The 20,451-nt window shown below is 40.6% G+C and overlaps 1 protein-coding gene across 1 annotated transcript in view; it reads right to left on the reverse strand.

Moving 5' to 3' along the window:
* Positions 1-14,933: 14,933 nt before the first annotated feature.
* Positions 14,934-20,451, reverse strand: part of LOC135469830 (proteasome adapter and scaffold protein ECM29-like) — a 52,322-nt gene continuing 46,804 nt past the window's right edge. The window contains exons 46-49 of the mRNA XM_064748439.1: positions 19,302-19,407; positions 18,958-19,055; positions 17,203-17,304; positions 14,934-16,613 (exon numbers count right to left, since the gene is read on the reverse strand). Of these exons, the coding sequence (XP_064604509.1) occupies positions 16,456-16,613; positions 17,203-17,304; positions 18,958-19,055; positions 19,302-19,407 (464 nt within the window). The 3' untranslated portion in view covers positions 14,934-16,455. The remainder of the gene's footprint in view (positions 16,614-17,202; positions 17,305-18,957; positions 19,056-19,301; positions 19,408-20,451) is intronic.

Below are 20,451 nucleotides of genomic sequence, written 5' to 3' on the forward strand. Positions count from 1 at the left end.
CACCGCATTATTTACGCATTTGTTGCATTTGACGGTGAACTAATGGCGGTGTCAGTCATAAAATATACAGAAACTCACCGTGACGGCGATTAGCATGTCATCTTGTATTGCACGTGTATGGTCTGACGGCCTGTTTGCACACTCATAGTAAGCCCATAAATGATGTTGGGCTTATACGTGACAGTCAAGCTCAACTTGATACATAAAACATCACCTACATATTTACGGCCGCACTGCTTTGGATCTAAGTTTTCAAAACCTGGGAAGGTCTCTCAACAACCTGCGGATGGTCGTGGGTTTCCCCCGGGCTCTCCCCGGTTCTTCTCACCATATAATGGCGGCAGCCTTCGTATAAGTGGAATATTCTTGAATACGGGGTAAAACACCAATCAAACAAACAAACAAATCAAAACCATCTTTCGCTATGACACAACAGGTGCGGGTTCAAACCCGTCCTTGGACAGGGAATTTGTAGGTTTCCCTGCTCTCCCAGCCCCTGATGCCTGGGTTATGCAAACAGCTATGGACGACGCATCGGTGGTCGTTTGCAGAGTGCCTTTCTGGTGCACACGAAAAACACTTGTGTTGTATAAACACAAACTTGTGTCATATTTGAACAACTATCTTGTGTTCAGTTAGCACAAAGTCTTGTGTACTTTACAGTTATTTAACCCATGTATGTGTTGGGATAACACATTTCTGTGTTGAATGAAAATAACACAAAAAGTTGTTGTGTTAGATTTCAATACAAGTGTTTTTTGTGTTTGGTTTATTTCTAAGCATCATTCCATCGTGGAAAGTGTTATGCTTCTGATTAAGGATTAAGGAACCTGTATACGAATTTTGCTAGGTTTTTCCTTTTTTTAGGGATTTTTAGGGGATTTTTTTTAAATTTGCACTTTCTTATTTTACTTCTCACACCTTACCATAACAGGTCATTTCTTTTTTCATTCTGAGCACTTCGAGGTCGAGTGGGTAACGTGCTAGCGCAGCACAATGACTCAGGAGACTCACACATTCTTGGAAAATTTTGACAGCTACATTTTTGTTGAAAAATGAAAAATGGAAAAAAGTCAATAATCACTTATTAAGATAAGTTTATTTACTTGATTTTACCACGACAGAGAGGGAGAGTGGGGTTAGGGGTGCGGGGTGAAGAGAAGACCTTTGGCAGGAATATCTCACAAATGTCATCACGTGCAGAACCCCTACCGGAATGTTCACATCTGCTAGGCCATTAAAGGCCTTCGTACAGAGACATATTCTTGCAAACCAATGTAAGTGAAAACATCTGAAAACCATAATGATCACTAAAGAAGTTTGAGTGTAATTCGGGGATACATACACGTAGTTTGTTGTGATGTGGATTGTGCTTCCCGAAATGTTTGTATAGCCTTATGGTGTAATAACGCCATGTATAATACTCGGGCTTGAATCTGTGTGTCTTCTCCCCTCAGCCCGGGTGTGAGTGTTAAGTAACATGTGACAACTGCGTGAAGACGCTACCCCTTCCTCGTCAGCAATCACTTCTGCAAACATCTGCCGGTCTACATTCCGTGAACGGATGGTATTAGCGGGGTGAGAAAATCACTGGGGAGAGAATCATACAAATCTGTGCCTCCTTTCTTCACAAGAACATTGTATGTATACCACTGCACGTATAGATAATTGTGTACCTGCGGTGAAGACCAGCTTAGGAGCCAGAAGCCGGCCCCGCCCCTGACTTTGAGGGCCCCTCGGGTAGGGATACAACAGACAGGGCATTGTCAGTACCATGGGCCCTGCAAGTCTTGTGTGAAATGCCCATTCAGTGCATAATGACATGTAAATAACACTCGGTTTTCACTCATTGTAGTAGAGGTGGGAGTAGATTTCACCAAAATACGTCCCAAAGCACTTGAAGACAATTTGTATGGTAGAATGGGCTGTGGACAGGCGAGCCAAAGCTGCTGTTTATAACTGATGCATCTATGCATAGTAACACACAGCTGAACATTTTCTGTCCATCTATTTATTTCTTTTTGTTTTTTGTTTTTTTTTTTTGCTTTGCTTTTTTTTATTCTTTGACATTTGTATGTTCTGTCTTTATTTGTATTACGCTACACAAGATTGCTGCGCGTATTTGGCAGGGTTCGTGTGGCGGAGCGCTATAGGAGTGCAATATGAAGTCTATAACCAAACAGGAAAATAAATAACACATTCCGCCAGTCACTTCAAAACCGGTAAAATAAGAATTAATTTTCAAGTCACCATAACTAAAGTATAAGTTAACCATTTTCCGAATGTCGCAGAATTCGAGCTGAGCCTCGTTTTACTTTCTCTCTGCTTGCTTTGCCTTTACAGTGTGTGGTATACCTTTGGCTCTGTACTGTTTCCACCTTCTCTGGTTGTTTTTTATTTGACCCGACTTGGTTTCCATTTGGCTCTGCGTGGTTTCCTCCCCTTCACTGTGTTATAAGTAAAATGTATTTGCTTTTGATGCGATACACCAATACTACCACATGAACAGACATTTCGTCAGAAATCTCATTGTATTATACTTAAATGCTGATTCATTTAACTTGATTTATTCTTTGATTGGTGTTCAACGTTGTATGCATATTTCACGACTATGATGTCAGGCAGTTTCATTGGTGAAGGAAACTGGGGTGTCCGTACTAAACCGCTGGTAAATGATGACATGAACTTCACATCATCTTATATATTGTGTTTTTAATCTGGATGACCGGGGCCGCCGTGACCGAAAGGGTTTACACGCCAGTGCGGAGCAACGACACAGGAGCCTCACACCAATGCGGTCGCTGTGAGTTTAAGTCCAACTCATGCTGACTTGCTCTCCGGCCGTACGAGGGATGGTCTATCAGCAACCTGCGGACGGGGGCTGGGTTTTCCCCGAGCTCTGCCCGGTTTCTGGCCGCCGTCGTATAAGTGAAATATTCTTGAGTACGGCATAAAACACCAATCAAATCAATAAATAAATAGTCTGGATGACCGAACCAAAAACTGCACCTCCAGGTGCTGAACCAAAAGCCATGCATCAATTTATTCCACATTATATGTTAATTTGATCACACCAGTCTTGATATCAAACCTTGAAGGCTGGAGGAAGAAGTTCCCGGCTCGCCAGACTTCAGCAAGTTACTGAGGAATTTCCCCCGTGTAAACGCTATAGATATACAAACCATATTGGTGAATGACAAGTGGTCCTCAGCGAACGTTAGGCTGCGCGAAACGAACCCGCACGTCATGTGTTTGTAGCAATACCTGAGAGCCAGGTAAAAAAACTACGGCACAAGCTGTCATAAAAGCGTTCACCAAATGGTGCGGAGACTGGGTCAGTATAAAAATTAATTGTTGACTTTAGTTTAAGAGACTGTGCCGGAGATTTGGGGAAAGAAGCCATATTCGTTAATCAACTTAACATTTCTGTACTCACCAAGAATAGCTCAAATTATTGCCGTTTTGTAAAAATCAAACCGTACCGATTTTGAATAACTATATTTTATTCTAAAATAATAGCAAAAATTCTATTGGGTTTGCGCGGATCTATCCCCCCGCCCCCCCCCCCCCCCCCCGCCCCAAATCTTTGGTAGAGCCTGTTTAATAGAATAGCCTTGAGTTTAACGCTATGCTTCACATTATATAAGTTTATTATTCTGGTGCATATTTTTGTACATACGAAACTAGCCCTGCATGGCATCCCTCCTAGGCAGTTAAGCGAAGGGGTGGTTTATATACAGTATTTTTGTTAATATTTATGTTATAGTACACTGCGTGTCAGCAGACCTGCCAGTCAATGCTCGTCATTCCGCCAGTAAGGTAGCAAAAACACACGACACTCTGTAACCACCATGGACCAGTATTTGTGGAAAGCTAACGAGTTAGCGGGCATGTCCCTTTCTTAAACTTCAAGGTGGTAAGAAAGTTTTAGCTGCGGCTGTATAACCAGCTCTATATACACTGGTGGCTCTGTTTGTCGATCCAGTTTTCTACATCTTATCTCAGGCAAGAAAACGTGCTTTTAACATGGTAAGCAAGCCGCCTGGATGTAAGACGACACGAAACCCTACGGTTAGGGGGATGTCGCAACTAATTGGTGAAATCGAACAAGACACAAAACCCTACGGTTAGGGGGATGTCGCAGCCAACTGGTGAATTTGAAGAAGACGACACAAAACAGTACAGGCGGGGGGTGTCGCAGCTGAATGTGGACGAGTGATTAGAGTGCCAGCGCGGATCAATGACTCAGGGGCCTCTCACCAATGCGGCCGCTCTGGGTTCAAGTCCAGCTCGTGCTGGCTTTCTCTCTGATCGCACTTGGGAAGGTCTTGCAGAAACCTGCGGATAGTCTGGTATCCTCGCACCATAATGCTGGCCGGTGGCGTATAAGTAAAATATTCTTGAGTATGACGTAAAACACCAATCAAATAAATAGATAAATAAATCGTGTACCTGGGGCAGGTGTTTCGTTCATTAAAAGTAAAAACATCAACAACTTGTCGAACTTTAGTGGGCAAAGACTCTAGTTTCAAAAGTAATACCAATACGAAGCTATTCACTAACTCATGATGCATGGCCTTAAGGTAAAAAATACCTATTGTACATTTTTGATAAGCAATTCCAATTTATACAAAATGGTTAATTTAAAAAAAAAAAGGAAGCTATTGCACTAAAACTAGCTGGCAATACAACGTCTACTTCCGTGGCGTTTTCCTCCATACTGCGAGTCTCATCTTTCAACTGGACAGTATTAAAACAGAAATCAAATGTTACCAAACACGCGAGGAAAATTCAGTGTATAGGTGGCATGAAATAAATAGATTAGGTTACTTTCATAAAATAAATGGAATTTACGCCCCTTAAAATTCACTTTCATCCGGTCAAAGGACTAAGTAGACGCCAACTATACTCATGCAAGGAGCAATATGGCAAGCAATATATGACTGTTCTTAAGAACATTCCAGGAAATAATGCCATACAACACATTTATTCCAAATTACCTAGATTAATCTGATGAGAAAAGCTAATCAGTAGATATCAACTGATGCTGTCATGAGTTTCTTTCTAATTACGACGAACGGCAGTCAGTATGCCTGACAATAGCGTGGAATGCTAGCAGGAATTCATTGGTCACAGAATCCAGTGGCCAGGTCGATGATGTGTGTTTAAGTCTGTGTCAGTATTCTGCTTTTAATTGCATCAAAGTAATCGTCTTTATAGCACACGACACTTTCCATACAGAGGCTAAACTCTCGTAATACCAACGGGTATATCTCATCATACTAAATTATTCTATTGTACTTTGTGTATTTCGGATATATGTCATCATACTTAAAGTATTCCATTCTACATAATATATGTAATGGAACAGTTACAAGTATGGCGCTATACACCAGCTGCTTTCCAAAAACGCAAATGTTAAATTGTTAACATTTTCTAAGTGTTAAAATGTTAAATAGTGTAGCATGTGAATTTATTTGTAAGTTGTAACATGTCAGACTCCAAAATTTGTAACATTCATGACTTGCTAAACAAAACACATAAATGTATAAATTTGACATAAGATAGTATTAGATTTTCGATGCGTTTTGTTAAGTGTTAAATTTCTTAAAGAGAATAGAAAGTATTAACCTAATATTTTAAGTTTCCCTCGTCCACCACTGCCAAAGTGTGTTGGATAGTCCGCTAAAATTTATAACACTTCAGTTTTACCAGTGATATTATGCGTCTATAGGTTAATAATGTAATACTTGTTTTACCATGATATGAATAGTGTTATGTTATTACATACAATGGAACATGGCCTGAGGTTGTGTGATGTTTAGTGTGCCTATGTAGCACGTGCCAATGCTAGTCTTTAAATCTGTCGGGAATGATGCTTTCATTAATTATAGGACGTTCCTTTCAAATGCCATGTATACCCGTTTAACTATACATCTGATCCATATATACAAATATAAATGCATATTATGGGTGGATATGAATTTACATGTGTAAAATGTTGATATTTTCGGTTAGGGGTCAAAAGGAAGAAGATAAATTGTCATGAATGGCATTTGTTAGCAAATCATGAGTGGTGCTCTTGGGTGCATTTCAGTAAAGTGCAAACTTGTGGTTGTTGGCTTGTGACGAGTATATTTGTGTTAAAACAAAGGTATGTTCAGGTAAGTCTGCACCCTAGGCAGAAAAAGTGTCCCTAAATGAACTGGGGGTTGATTTCTGATGCACTATGACAGGCCTGAGTGTTTGTTCGTGTAGAGCTGTGCGAACATGCAGGTGCTTGCGTGCACATGTATCTACTTACTAGTGTAGATTCGGGGCTTGTCACTGCTGCACTGCAGCTAATTCCCAGTTGGAGTTGGCTTGATGACAATGTAGTAAATTAGTTGGGCTTTCATTGACAATCAAATCCTCTCCCGAGGGAGGGGAGGTCCGCGTATAGTATATCGGCTCCCCGTGGGGTATACCCGGCCCGTCCCCAGGGGCTTGCGTGAATTTAGCTTTTGTAACTCAGCCTGTGTGTTCTGGAAGGGCTAGACAGCCGTAACTCAACACACAGCTCTGCCGACTCGTCCATATCACAACACACCCGGGAGGGGAAGTCTTTTTTATCAAGCATTTTATCCTGACTTTTCGTCATTTTATGCTCATGTTTGACGATAAAGAACTACTTTTAGAAGACACGACAAAGAAAAGTCTAAGCTAATCCCAGCAGTCTCCGTAATGTATTAATTCGACGAAACGATCACCTGCCATTCCCTCCTTCGTCTGTGGAAACTTAGGCTCGTCCAAGCACAGAGCGCTAAAATTAAATCGGCAAAGAAGGCGTATACAGGTGGTGTGCTGAAAGTGACAAGCCAGTAGGACAAAACTGTGATATTTACGACCTTCTGTTGTGGCTACCTACGATTTGTGTGGCAGAATGGAGCTTATTTCCTGATGGATCATTACCGTTGAGTGCTTTCTGGATTTGAGACTGTTATTCGGAAATCTGTAGAAGATAAATTACCGATCACGATGAGGGAAGGCACACAAAGGGAGAGCTTTTCTCGACGACGGCTCGACTTCACAAACGTGAGTTCTCCTCTCTACGGTAAATCATTTTATCTGGACTTGCGTAAGCCATTGGTGAGGGAAAAAGTTATAAAATGCATCAGAGTTCTTGGTGGCAAAATAGAAGACTTTCTGTGCAAAGAAATCGATTTGCTGGTCACTGATCGGCCAGTTTCGGTGAGTGAGACAAGGGACGTAACTCTTAAGCAGGATCAGTTTGCAAACCCTAGTAGCCCTAACTGTACACCCTTGCCTTCACCAGACACGCCGTGTTCTTCCAAAACGTTAGGTTCGTCATTATTTGCCACTGGCAGTGCTAAACCTCTGACAAGAACGCAGACATTGCTTTTAAAAGCTCAGCAGAGTTTTTCACAAAACAAAACTACAAAAAGGGACACATCGCTTTCTTCTAATACTTCGACGATACAGAATGCTATTTCACTTGGCATCGAAGTCTTATCTGCAGAGACATTTCTAGGTCAGTATCAACAGCAAAGAAAACGGTCCAAGGCAGAAGAAACGTACCGATTTGAGGAAGACCCAATATTATCCTGTTCCAGGTCGGCTCGAGTTACGAGATCCAACAGTCAAATTATTTCACCCGATTTACAGAAAGAAAATAAACCATGTCTAAAAGTCGAAGATTTTAGCCGAAAATACAAGCCGTTATTCAAAACATTTGACCGAATGCCTGAAATTTCTTACGAGCTAGGACTGAATAGCAGGACGTCTAATAGTAAGAAAAGACAGAAGACTACGCCGAGAACTGTATCTGCCACCCCAAAAGACAGCAGGACTTGTCAAAAATCCGTCCCCCGACCCTCTACAGTGAAGAGCCAGAAACCTTCGCAGAGGGGTGGATACTGTGAAACTTGTGACTACTGGTACACAGGACGGGTTCGTGAACATTTAGCCGGCTCTAGACATCAACAATTTGCTAAAAATTCCGAAAATTATGCCTCGTTAGACTCGGTTATTTCTAAATTGCCTGGTTTGGATTCTTTTATGTACAGTATAAATCAGCCATTGTTGACAACTGCGCGAACAGACAATCTCCTGCCAGATGTGGAAATGCGGGACATGTCACGTGATGACAACAATAGTGCCAAGGCGGTCAGAATTCCAAGTCAACCATTGGCTGATTCAGTGATGGAAGAAGATGACACTGAAAGCGAAGTTCACGTAGCAGACGACAAGAAGTGTCCTGATGTGGTTGAAACCGACGACACGCCGCAAACTACCGATAGACCGAAAGTGTTGCGTAAGTTGTTGGCAAAATGTACAATCGTAGAGACTGACAGCAGTCACACACTGGAAGGTGAAGAACCCATCGCTCAACAGCAGTCAAGTGTGAAAAATTTTGTAGTAGCATCCAAATTTCCAGGTGATGGACAAGACACCATTGACAGTGATATCTTGAACATAGTGAGTGTAGTGAGCAAGAATATAATAAACTTTGAAGAAGATGACACTTTCAATCCAACAGACTCGGCGCCACCGCTTCTTAAGAGATTTGACCATATTACAGAAGTGAAACTCTCTGAACCTATGCGCGTTTCATCGTTACCCCCAGTGTTAGCTCCTGTTGTACCACCAGTTTTACAGCCAATTTCTGTTAACCAACCAACAAAACAACGAAAACAGTCTACTGCACGTAAACCGTCGCCCAGAAAACGACTCGACTTTGGAAATATTGGTAACATCGATTCTAATCCCGGAGAAAGCGGCATTTCTAAATCGGCCTTGCCTCAGCCCTTTGTCTTCGGTAAAGATGACCCACTGAGAAGCCCGTCCGAACTTTTGATGCGATTCGTCAACGCCTCAGCCACAGATGACGAAGACACAGAAGACAAGTTTACTGCCACGAGAAAACGTCGTAGGTCACGTCAGGACTCGTCATCCAGAAACGTTTACTATGCCATGAAAACCAGCGACATGAAGCTGAAACTGTGCCGCGTTTCCGACAATGAAAAGGCAAGAGAACGTAAGAAGGACCTAAAAAGTTATTGGAAAGTGCGCAAAGCCGGTGACTGTAAACTGGTATTTAGCCCCAAGTATTTTAAGAAGTCTAGTCATCACGGTAGAGTGCGCAGGCGCCATGGACAATGGGACCAAGAGAATGAGCCGCCATTGCCATCACAGGAACCTTCAGGCAAACGGGCAAAAATTGACGGCATGTGACTTGAATCCAGCTAATTGGTGAATTGTTATATAGATTCCGTTAATACTGTTGTATTTATATTCGATTTACAGATACGGCATAATTTTTTTTATTGATTTTTAAATGCCATCTTGCTTCTGTGATACGTTCATATATAGCACTATACCCTAGAGACTCTGCATGTCTTCGATTTCCAAGATGATTTATTTATTATAGTTATTTATATATCACTATTTTGGTGAGCTATATTTTGTTTTTACTGTTGACGTGACCTAATGGGGGTTCTGTTGTCGAGATTAGCATCGGCAGCCTGTACATGCTAAAGTGCAACCCTGTATCACTAATCGGTTAGAGTTGTATTGTGACCAGATTTATTTATTAAGTCATAAACACACGTTCCTGATCTACTTCGAGTCGCTGAGTGTTTTATATGAGTTATTTTTATTCTCTAGTCAATATTATTATGCCTGTAATAATCTTTATGGTATCATGAAGTGATATTTCGTACGCCATAAATGAAATTATATACCCCAGTAAAAATTTACACAAATACCCTGGTTGTAATATCGACGCAGGTAATTCATACCTGTGTATTCAGTTCGATGCCGTCATTGTGATCCTAACAAAATTATGTCCACGAGACTTATTCTACTACTTTACAGAATTTTATCTAAGAATATGTAAATAAAGCATCGGCATATTTTTACCGCATGAGAATTTTTTTATTTGATACTCCAGACACTTCTTTCGAATTTCAATGAACTGAGTTATTTTACATATAAAAACACTTATTTCCAGCAGTGTATAAAGTTATTTATTTGATAAATTGATGTTTGACGCAGTCGTAAGGGTTATGTTACTTGAATGACAGTATTCCCGCTCGGAGTTTTTATTTCGAATATCTCCAGTGCCTAATGCAATGCTATGACCGGGAGATGCGTTGGATGTTCATGCGCTAGCGGAATCTGGATATCGGTGTTGGTATAGTAGAATTCTGCTTACACTGAAAGCTGGCGAGATCCGCAGGATTTGAAAGATTGTTATTTCATTCTATACTTGTCGGTTTACACGAATGCACTCACAAGATAAATAATATCGGAAAATAAATCATCCATCTTCTTTTCGTATGTGGCATACCTGCTTTTCGTATGTGGCATACCTGCTTTTCGTATGTGGCATACCTGCTTTTCGTATGTGGGACGCCTGCTTTTCGTATGCAGCACACCTTTTCGTATGTGGCACACCTGCTTTTCGTATGTAGCACACCTGCTGTTCGTATGTGGAACACCTGCTGTTCGTATGTGGCACACCTGCTTTCATCCCTTCATCCATAATACTGACCGTCACCTTACAAGTGAGTTGATTTATTTATGTAAGCGTTGCTTAACACCTAAGTATGATGTGATCGTCATTTGGCCAGCTCCTTATGTAAGGAGAGTCTCGACTATAGCTTGAGCCACTTCATGGAGGTTATAGTCGGTTGATTGATGATTTTCGTCACCTTTCTTGATGCTTCGTGGTAATATGGATGGCGGACGTCGAGCAGAACCAAAAAAGGCATTTACTGTAACTCGCAAAGTACTGTACACTCTCAGAAAAACCGCCTGGTTCTTTGCTCTCATAATTGATTCTCTATGGAACCTGTTGGTATATATGTAATATGATCCAAAATAATTGATTGCTACTGCATGGGTAAGGAATAAACATATCTGGAAAAGGTGTGAAATCTAACCGTTAGTGTTGGCTATAGGTACTCTCGCGGTCGTTAGGTAACACTGGTTCAACTTTAACGGCCCTCTGGTGGTGTGGGTCGAGAAAAATTAACAGTGCCCAAAGTACAGTGCAAGACCAGTGACGATTCGCTTTGGTGGTAGGCTATATAGACTGTGTTTGAGCGTGGCTGGCAGGTAGAAGAACTCAGTGCAGTGAAAAAAGATTTAATTTGTTCTTTGTTTGGTTCTAACTTTGGCTTCACCTGTGTAGCATGCCAAAGAACGAAGTCGCGTGCCTTGAAGTACTAACCTTTCTTAGAGTGCATGATAAAATCCCTGACTCGTACAGATTTACCCAAAGTTTATCCAGCGACACCTGGGTCACCTGTAGTCAGTCATGAAGAGATGTTGAGGTGAGCAAACACGTCTGCCCAGCATTTATTGCTTAAATGGCATGTATCGCTCTCTAAACAGCGCGTCTGAGTCTTTGCCAAGAGAAGAAATTAGAAAATCTTATGTAATCAAAACACTGTGATTTCCTTTTACAGAAAGACCAATTGCAAACCCCTTCTGATTTAATTATTTAATTTATTTGATTGGTGTTTTACGCCGTACACAAGAATATTTCACTTATACGATGGCGGCCAGCATTATGGAGGGAGGAAACCGGGCAGAGCCCGGGGGAAATCTACGACCATCCGCAGGTTGCTGAAAGACCTTCCCACGTATCAAACCCCTTCTGCGTTTCAAAACAAAAATCCCACCCCAGCCAGTGAACACTGGATTTTACAGGGCACGTGATCGTTGGCTGCTTAGTCAAGTGTGCTCCATATAATGACAAGTAATTAAAATCACATGGCGGGTCTTAAAAACAGTATTGTTCGGAAATGTGCTGACTAATAATGAGGTAACTGCATACTGACGCCATTTAGGTGGATATTTCGGTTTAATTCAAAACAACTATCAAGACACCTAATGGTATCATTATTCGGTGTTACCTCGCTATGATTACCCTCTGTAGTCATATTAGCAGTATGTCTGCGTACTGGGAATTGCTAGTAGATCTGACGTTTCGCCATCTTCATGCCTGTTCATTCAGACAAAAAAAAGTTCAACAATCAACCATCTTTGCATACATACAAGTGAAATATTTTGTGCATTACACGTATGTCTATAGTGTAAGCAAAGGTAATCAACTCCATATAGCAAGGGAGTTAAACACGATCAATCTTGAAGTTCTTGAGGGTTATAGACTTGATGTGATGTAGCCTTTACCCATTCACTCCATGAAGTGACATATGATAACGAAGAAGTATGGCGTAAGACATCGTTTTGAGATCGTTTACAACGATTTAGTTACGTGTAGCCGAAGGGCCATTTCATAAAGTGTTGTGGGCCCGGTCTGTATCATTTACGGACCACCATAGACGTAAAATCAGCAGATTTACAAGCCGTGTAATATTCAACGACGGTATCATACATTATGTCAGACAGTAGCTTACCGTCTCGACCCAAACCCGATAGTCCAATACCTAGATCAGCCTCAGTGGTGCTTAGATTTACTTCCAATTGTTTCAGAATTGAGCATGAATCTAGTGCTACAATAATTCTATTGTAATAACTTTGGAGGTTACGACCTGAACCAGGAATACCACGGCCGTGCATGTGCATCTAGGCTATTTAAACTGGGTCGCTGGAGTTCCTTTTAAATTGTATAGTAGGCCTACTGTATCAACAGTTCAAGCAGTGGAAGAACTAATCTTCCAGTATGTCCAGTTCTCGGGAAAACTGTGTTTATCGCTTGGGCCTTCGTCGAAGTCCAAACCTTTTATCTGCCACAGGCTACTGCCTAGACTATTATACGGAAAATGCCTTCGACGTTAGAGAGGTAGAGTGAACGTGACGTCACCTTGCTCTCGATAATGGAGACGTGCTGAAGCTGTCAAGGCAAAGTTTCAATAAACTTTACCTGGGTTGAAAAAAATCTAAAAGAAATATTTAATGCTGGTTTAAGATACTTTGAATGGTAGTCTTTGGGTGGACATAATCATTAGTCAGGTGTTGTCTTTCACTTTAAGGAAACACGACGTCGAGTTCTCGCATTTCGCATTTTTGCATGTTAAAGGTTCATTTAAAACTCGAGGTTGTGTTTTGAATTGTGGTTTCCGGGGTGTTTCTTCAGGGCACACATATAACACCATAGGAATCATACCTAGCATATATAAGCAATTCTGTCTTGAATGAATCTTCGAGGGAATAAAAGCTCTAATCCTAAACCAGGCAGAGACTTTCAAGTTGCCTTTGGTCTGAATAATGGTTTTGCAAAAATAAGATCAGAAACTGACACAGCTGACAGTGATTCTTCAACGTTTAGGGCCCTTACCACTCCCACGTACAAGTGCAATGTAGACAGAATGTAATGATGTTAATCTCAGATCAACTATCTACAGCCGCTAGATCTCAGTATATTTATTAAGTTTTGTGCCGTACTCAAGAATATTTCATTAAGACGGTGGCGACCAGCATTATTCTAGATCTAAAGGCGACCGAGTTTGTAAAAAGGAAATATGCACAGAAGTAAGTTTCAACTTCGGACAAGAGTGACGACTTACTATACTTAGATTAAAACGGGTTCTAAGTTTTATTTCAATCCTTGTTTCGTGTAGTAAAGTTTCGAGAATACCTTATATACACTGTTCTTGGGAACTTGGTGACAATATTTGGTCCACAGCGTTTGTAGCACCGTTTTGGTGGGCTTACATCCAGTTGACTTGGAGATCCACCTATGATATGGCGTTTACAATATGATCGCTCAACAGATGAAGATCTGGGCCAGGTTGTTCAAAATTGTTTTGGGACTTAATACCACATTTAACATTAAGCCGAGTATTCAATTTTGTAGTTAGCCCCAAAATAATTGCATAACAGTGTATTAAATATGAACTGAATGTGCTACTCGACTGGACAACTTCATTGGCTGCTGAATTTGCCTCAAATCCTAAATATAAAATACGACTGAATACCTCAATCAGCTAATACATTTTCGAACAACCTGGCCAATGTGTTTCTTTCACAACATGTTGGGAGTTCCTCCGCCGACAACTGAAATATTTTAGGTTACGGCGTTCAACACCAAGTTATTAACCAATCCTACTATGTATCATTCAATTTTGTGAATATGTGAAAAATATTAGAATCAGATCATGCCTTATGTTATGGCTTCCATTTTCCGAATGCAGTTTCGCTGGCGTGGTTCTTTTTCAAGAATAACTCTTAAGAGGCCGCCGTGGTATAAGTGAAATATTCATGAGTACGGCGTAAAACACCAATGAACAAAATAACAGCTCTTAAAATTTCTTTCCTTGGATATCTAAAGGATGTGTAGGCCTACATCACATTCAAAGGATCTCCGTATTAGAAATTTTGTGAATTTAGTCCCAGTTGGGATGCATATCTTGAGATACGGTGGCCAAGAGGTAAGAGTGTCCATCTCAACAGTACTGAAATATGAGTTCAATCCCAAGTCTGGTCACGCATAAGATATAAAAACTGGTAATCTCTTAGAATTCAGCAAAAGGAAATAGGGCGAGTATTTTCATTTTGCCCTATCTTGATATTTTCATGATTTTCCCACTTTTCCAAAATAAAGAATATGTATATTCCGACCAAATAACGACAAATTACAATTTAAATTGATGTGGCTTAATGACTGGCACAGATGTAAGTATAATGTGACCGACCAGATTGTCATGTCCGAGTCCTGTCTGGTAACTGCAGCATTGCCCTTCAGTGAGGCACAAGTACCATTATAAACATTATCGACACTTGTTTGCTTACTGTACTAGCTTGTTTGACACTATCTTGAAATAACTAGACTACTGTTCAAAGCAACATTCAACTCCAAGAATACAAACAATGTAGTTTCCAGGCTTGACTTAAAACGTTCTTGCCTGAAATGAGAACTTCAGCGCCAACTTTTCAAATTCATAACAGTAATCCAGAGCATATATGTACCAAAGTATTTATGTTTATTACATAATACAAGAAATCATGTCATCAGTCCTTAACAATTCCATAGCTGGGCTATGAAAACATAACAACACTGTTTGTTCTGCAAGAATACGTGCCTAGTACCAAAAGTTTAACATGGCACAAGATTGACTCAACTCTGAAAATTACAGACCCGGAAGGGAATCAACTTTTTTTTTTTTTTTTTAACACTGGAGTCAAAACCAGTTTCACAACATTTTCATGCAATAATCAAGTTTCAATAAGATTTACTTATTTGATTGGTGTTATACCGTATACTCAAGAATACGGCGACCAGTAAAAAACGCACTGATCCCAGGGGAAACCCACGAGTTTCATTAAGCAAAAATAACAGAAAATAACCAGTTGAGCCTAATACATGTACTACCAAATACTCACAATTTTACTTAAATGAATAAACACTTGACTGAATGCTAAAACACTTCATTACTGACTGCTAAAATTAAGTCCTTTCAGAAGAAAACAGAGAGTGTTTTTCCCAATATAAGATAAAATCAAAAGATAAAATAAAGAGGTAGAAGCAAATACAAATGCCGAAAATTTACAAATTTCAATCCATTCTGGGAAAGATTTGAACACAATATGAAATATGCACTGGCTGCGATGAGAAGAGTGCTCCAAACACGCGAGCCAGAAGGCTCCCAGCATGCAAATGGAAGGCTCTAAGAATGTTAAACGGGTTAGTAACATGAGGAAAGACAATGTCTTCCTGCCATCTTGTCTCAAATATGCTCATGTATTAGGAAACAGCTGTGTTTATGCAAACTGTTTTATGAAGCACAATTCCCTATTCTAGACATCGAACATCCAAGCATTTGCTATTTTCCTCACATAGGCATGTACGTGAAACAAGCCGAGTTAAATGTATCAAATCCCCACCCCTCTCCCAATTGTCAATAATCATACAGCATATGGAGCCTTAAATGTTTGATAGTCCAAAAATATACGCACCAACCACAAGCATTTCAAACATGTAAGCAGTCAATTTTGTTCTTTGAGGAGTTTTGATCTGATGGTACATAAAATGTTTATACTTATTCTCAGAATATCGCCCAGTGTTCATTTCTCTATACTGTCCCATGTACTATCATTCCCCACTCCGTTAGCTTGTCACTGCCACACGCCAGTGAAGCGCCCAGATGTGCTTGGTATAAGATTTCTCCACACGCTTTGGATGATGGGATATCAGTAAGTTTCCCTCTAAAGCTTTGTGTCCCTAGAAACCAAGGTGAAGGTCATAATGAACTCCTGCCATATTCAGGTATACACCACATCTATCACAGGGAGGTTATCACAGAACTGTATTTCTTCTAATTTCGGGACACCTGGTGTTTTGACTAATAACAAGAGTCAACATATACAGATTCTTTTCTCGTTTCATTAGGTGGCGATTAACATCAGGTGTTTTTGAATTCTGACATTGCCATTTGTTGTTGTTATTCAGCAGAAACCGTGCGCGTGTGTGTGAGTATGAAGTGATCAGCTCCAGTCCATATCTTCCGTCCTCAGCGCTTCCATCAGCTTCTCCACAGCCTTAGCGCGATCCTGTAACTCTGACCGACTGTTCCGACTCAACACGGACAAGCTGTTCAACAGCTCCTTCCTGCTCAGGCTTAGCAGATCTAAGTGTTTCTCCTCTAGAAAAAAGGAAATGAATACGGCGACAATCAGGAACAATTATCTTTGAGCAAAAGTTAAAGCTTGCTAATGACCACGTAAAAGTTCGCTAATTGTCACCAAGGCCCTACAAAACTGTCAGTGTGTGAATCGACAAAGTCCCTGTTCATGGCTGGGTTTGAACCCTACACATTGTGTGTCCTCGTGATTGAAAGGCAAGCCCCTCTAACCATTGGATCACAACCCACTCCCTGAGACTGGTAAGCCATGGGCAGCAATGTTTGTACTTGTCTAGCACACTTGCTACTTGATTTCACTTGTGATATTTGCACACACATATAATAACAATATTTTTCTGCCTTCATGCACACTAAAAACTGTCCAGAGACAATAACAAAAGATTTAGGATGAAAAAAGGCTGGTGATGTAAGTGAAGACTTTGAAATTTACCAATAATTAATGAATGAATTATCACGTTAACTCTATCTTCAGTAACGGCTGTGCTTCAAAAATCAGGATTAAAACATTACATACACTGAGTATATGTACTAACATAATAATTTCATCACATATAACCTCTTCATGATAATGTATTTACAGCAAAATTACCTGCTAATTTCTGTACTATCACCTCAATCACTGACAAGGCTTCCTGGCGAATTGCTGAGTACTTCAAATTTCCTAAAAGAAAGAATATAGTATTAGCGCAATAATTATAATGCCGCATTCAACATTAATATACAATGAAAAATAGTCCACTTCAATGTTCAAAGCTACTATCTACCTACATTGAATGGTCAGATTACATGAATACTATATGGCCTATGCTAACAGCAGGTAAACTGTACTAAAAAAAACTAAACGTTGTACAGCTCAAGCTAACAGCATATTAACGGTATCACCAGTTTACCTAAACGATGTACAGCCCAAGCTAACAGCATACTGAGAATACTTCCTGCTTTTCTAAATACTGCATAGGCTGAGCTAACAGCATGTTGACAATATTTCCCGCTTACCTAAGCCCGGTATAGCCTAAGCAAACTGACCTAAACACCATACAGTCTAAGCTAACAGCATGTTGACAATGTTTCCCGCTTACCTAAGCCCGGTATAGCCTGAGCAAAGCACCTTGACAATGCTTCCTGCTTACCTGAACACTATAGCTTGAGCGAACAGTTGACAGTATTGACAACTGACCTAAACACCATACAGTCTGAGCTAACAGCATGTGAACGGTATTGCCAGCTTACCTTAATGATGTACAGCTCAAGCTAACAGCTTGTGGACAATATTTCCTGCTTACCTGAACACTGTATAGCTTGAGCGAACAGTTGACAGTATTGACAACTGACCTAAACACCATACAGTCTGAGCTAACAACATGTTGCCAGTTTACCTAAACGATGTACAGCTTAAGCTAACAGCATATTGACAATACTTCCTGCTTACCTAAACGCTGGATAGCCTGAGCTACATGTAACTGCATGTAGACAATACTTCCTGCTTACCTAAACGCCAGACAGCCTGAGCTACATGTAACAGCATGTTGACAATACTTCCTGCTTACCTAAACGCCGGACAGCCTGAGCTACATGTAACAGCATGTTGACAATACTCCCTGCTTACCTAAACGCCGGATAGCCTGAGCTACATGTAACAGCATGTTGATAATACTCTCTGCTTACCTAAACACCGGATAGCCTGAGCTAATAGCATGTTGACAATACTCCCTGCTTACCTAAACACCGGATAGCCTGAGCTAACAGCATGCTGACAATACTCCCTGCTTACCTAAACGCTAAATAGCCTGAGCTACATGTAACAGCATGCTGACAATACTCCCTGCATACCTAAACGCCAAATAGCCTGAGTTACATGTAACAGCATGTTGACAATACTCCCTGTTTGCCTAAACACCGGATAGCCTGAGCTACATGTAACAGCTTGTTGACAATACTCTCTGCTTACCTAAACACCGGATAGCCTGAGCTAACAGCATGTTGACAATACTCCCTGCTTACCTAAACACCGGATAGCCTGAGCTAACAGCATGTTGACAACACTCCCTGCTTACCTAACCACCGGATAGCCTGAGCTACATGTAACAGCATGTTGACAATACTCCCTGCTTATCTAAACACCGAATAGCCTGAGCTAACATGTAACAGCTTGTTGACAATACTCCCTGCTTACCTAAACATCGGATAGCCTGAGCTACATGTAACAGCTTGTTGACAATACTTCCTGCTTACCTAAACACCGGATAGTCTGAGCTACATGTAACAGCATGCTGACAATACTCCCTGCTTACCTAAACACCGGATAGCCTGAGCTAACAGCATGTTGACAATACTCCCTGCTTACCTAAACACCGGATAGCCTGAGCTAACAGCATGTTGACAATACTGCTGGGTAACTCATTGTCTTTGGACAACTTTTTATGATCTTCTAATATCAATAACCTGAAAGAGAAAAGTTAGATAAATTATCACACATATTAACCGTTTGTATGTACAAGAGAATACTCCAGATTTTTGTGCATGACGAAATTTTACACAAGATGACGAAGTGTTACCAAGAACCTTACCCACACAGACCAAAGTAAACAAGCAGACCAAGGGATTACTAGATTAGCATTTCTCTGATAACACTAAATTTTTCACAGATTGACAACACATACATTTACATGTAAAGCATAATGAACTCACCTTTTTATAAATTTTCTAGATGTCTTCAGCATCACCAGCTGAATTTTCCACATAGATTTGGGTAATTTTGTTGATATTAATTTTGCTACATCTTCTTGATATTTATCTGTGAAAAAAACAGTAGCAATGCCATGAAATCATAAGTCTCCTAACACCTATGCTGCCAACATATTCTCTTTATTTATTTGATCAAGACTGATTAATGTTTGTCATCAGAGTGATGGACGAAGGGACCTAGGCAGAGACAATGGGGAAAAACAACATATGGTAAAGTATAAATATACTGAAACTTCCTTCCATGAAGAAGAAACCACAGCAGCCACAGCAAGGATGATGTTGGCTTAATTTTAAAACTATTTTCTTACTAGTCTAGTGCAGCTGCATTGTAGGGGTGAAGCGTGAGAGATCATAACACAACAACAGGCCAATCCTTCTGGTCCATGTATAAACAGGATTCTGCTTCACTTGTTAGCTAACAGCAGCACAAGCCATCCAACAGGCATGGGAATGTTTTTGCCTAACTGTGAACATCATCCCCCTCAGAGCAGTTAGACTGCATTCACCACCTAAATACAGTCCATGTAAACTGTCTGCTTTCTTCTGTCTGATTCATTGTTTATGCCATACTCAAGAATATTTTACTTATACATGTACAATGTCAACCAGTGTTGTGGTGGGAGGAAGCTGGGCAGAGCCCGAGGAAAACTCACAAATATCTGCAGGTTACTGGCCCACATGAGCTGGACTTGAACTCACAGTGAACACATTGGTGGGACACTCCTGCATCATAGTGCTACGCTAGCCCGTTAATCACCAGGCCACAGAGGCCCCCTGCTTCCTTGTAACACTGTCTCAGAATACCACAATAGACAATGTGCCATCACAATGAAAGTGCTAGATTACTGCAGCATCATGCTGAAGACACCAGACATGACACTCTAATTAGTCAGAATCTCAGCTGAGTTACATTCTATGTATGCTGTCATACTACAGGTGCTAGATCACTCCAGCATCATGCTAAAGACACCAGACATCACAGTGCAACCAGTCAGTGTCTCAGCTGTATTACATCTTACAGTACACTTTCAGACTCAAAATGCTAGATCACTGTAAGCATTATGAGGAAGTGGCCAGACATGACACCCTATAA

This window comes from Liolophura sinensis, chromosome 7 (assembly GCF_032854445.1).
Source record: "Liolophura sinensis isolate JHLJ2023 chromosome 7, CUHK_Ljap_v2, whole genome shotgun sequence".
In the NCBI taxonomy this organism is placed as follows: domain Eukaryota; kingdom Metazoa; phylum Mollusca; class Polyplacophora; order Chitonida; family Chitonidae; genus Liolophura; species Liolophura sinensis.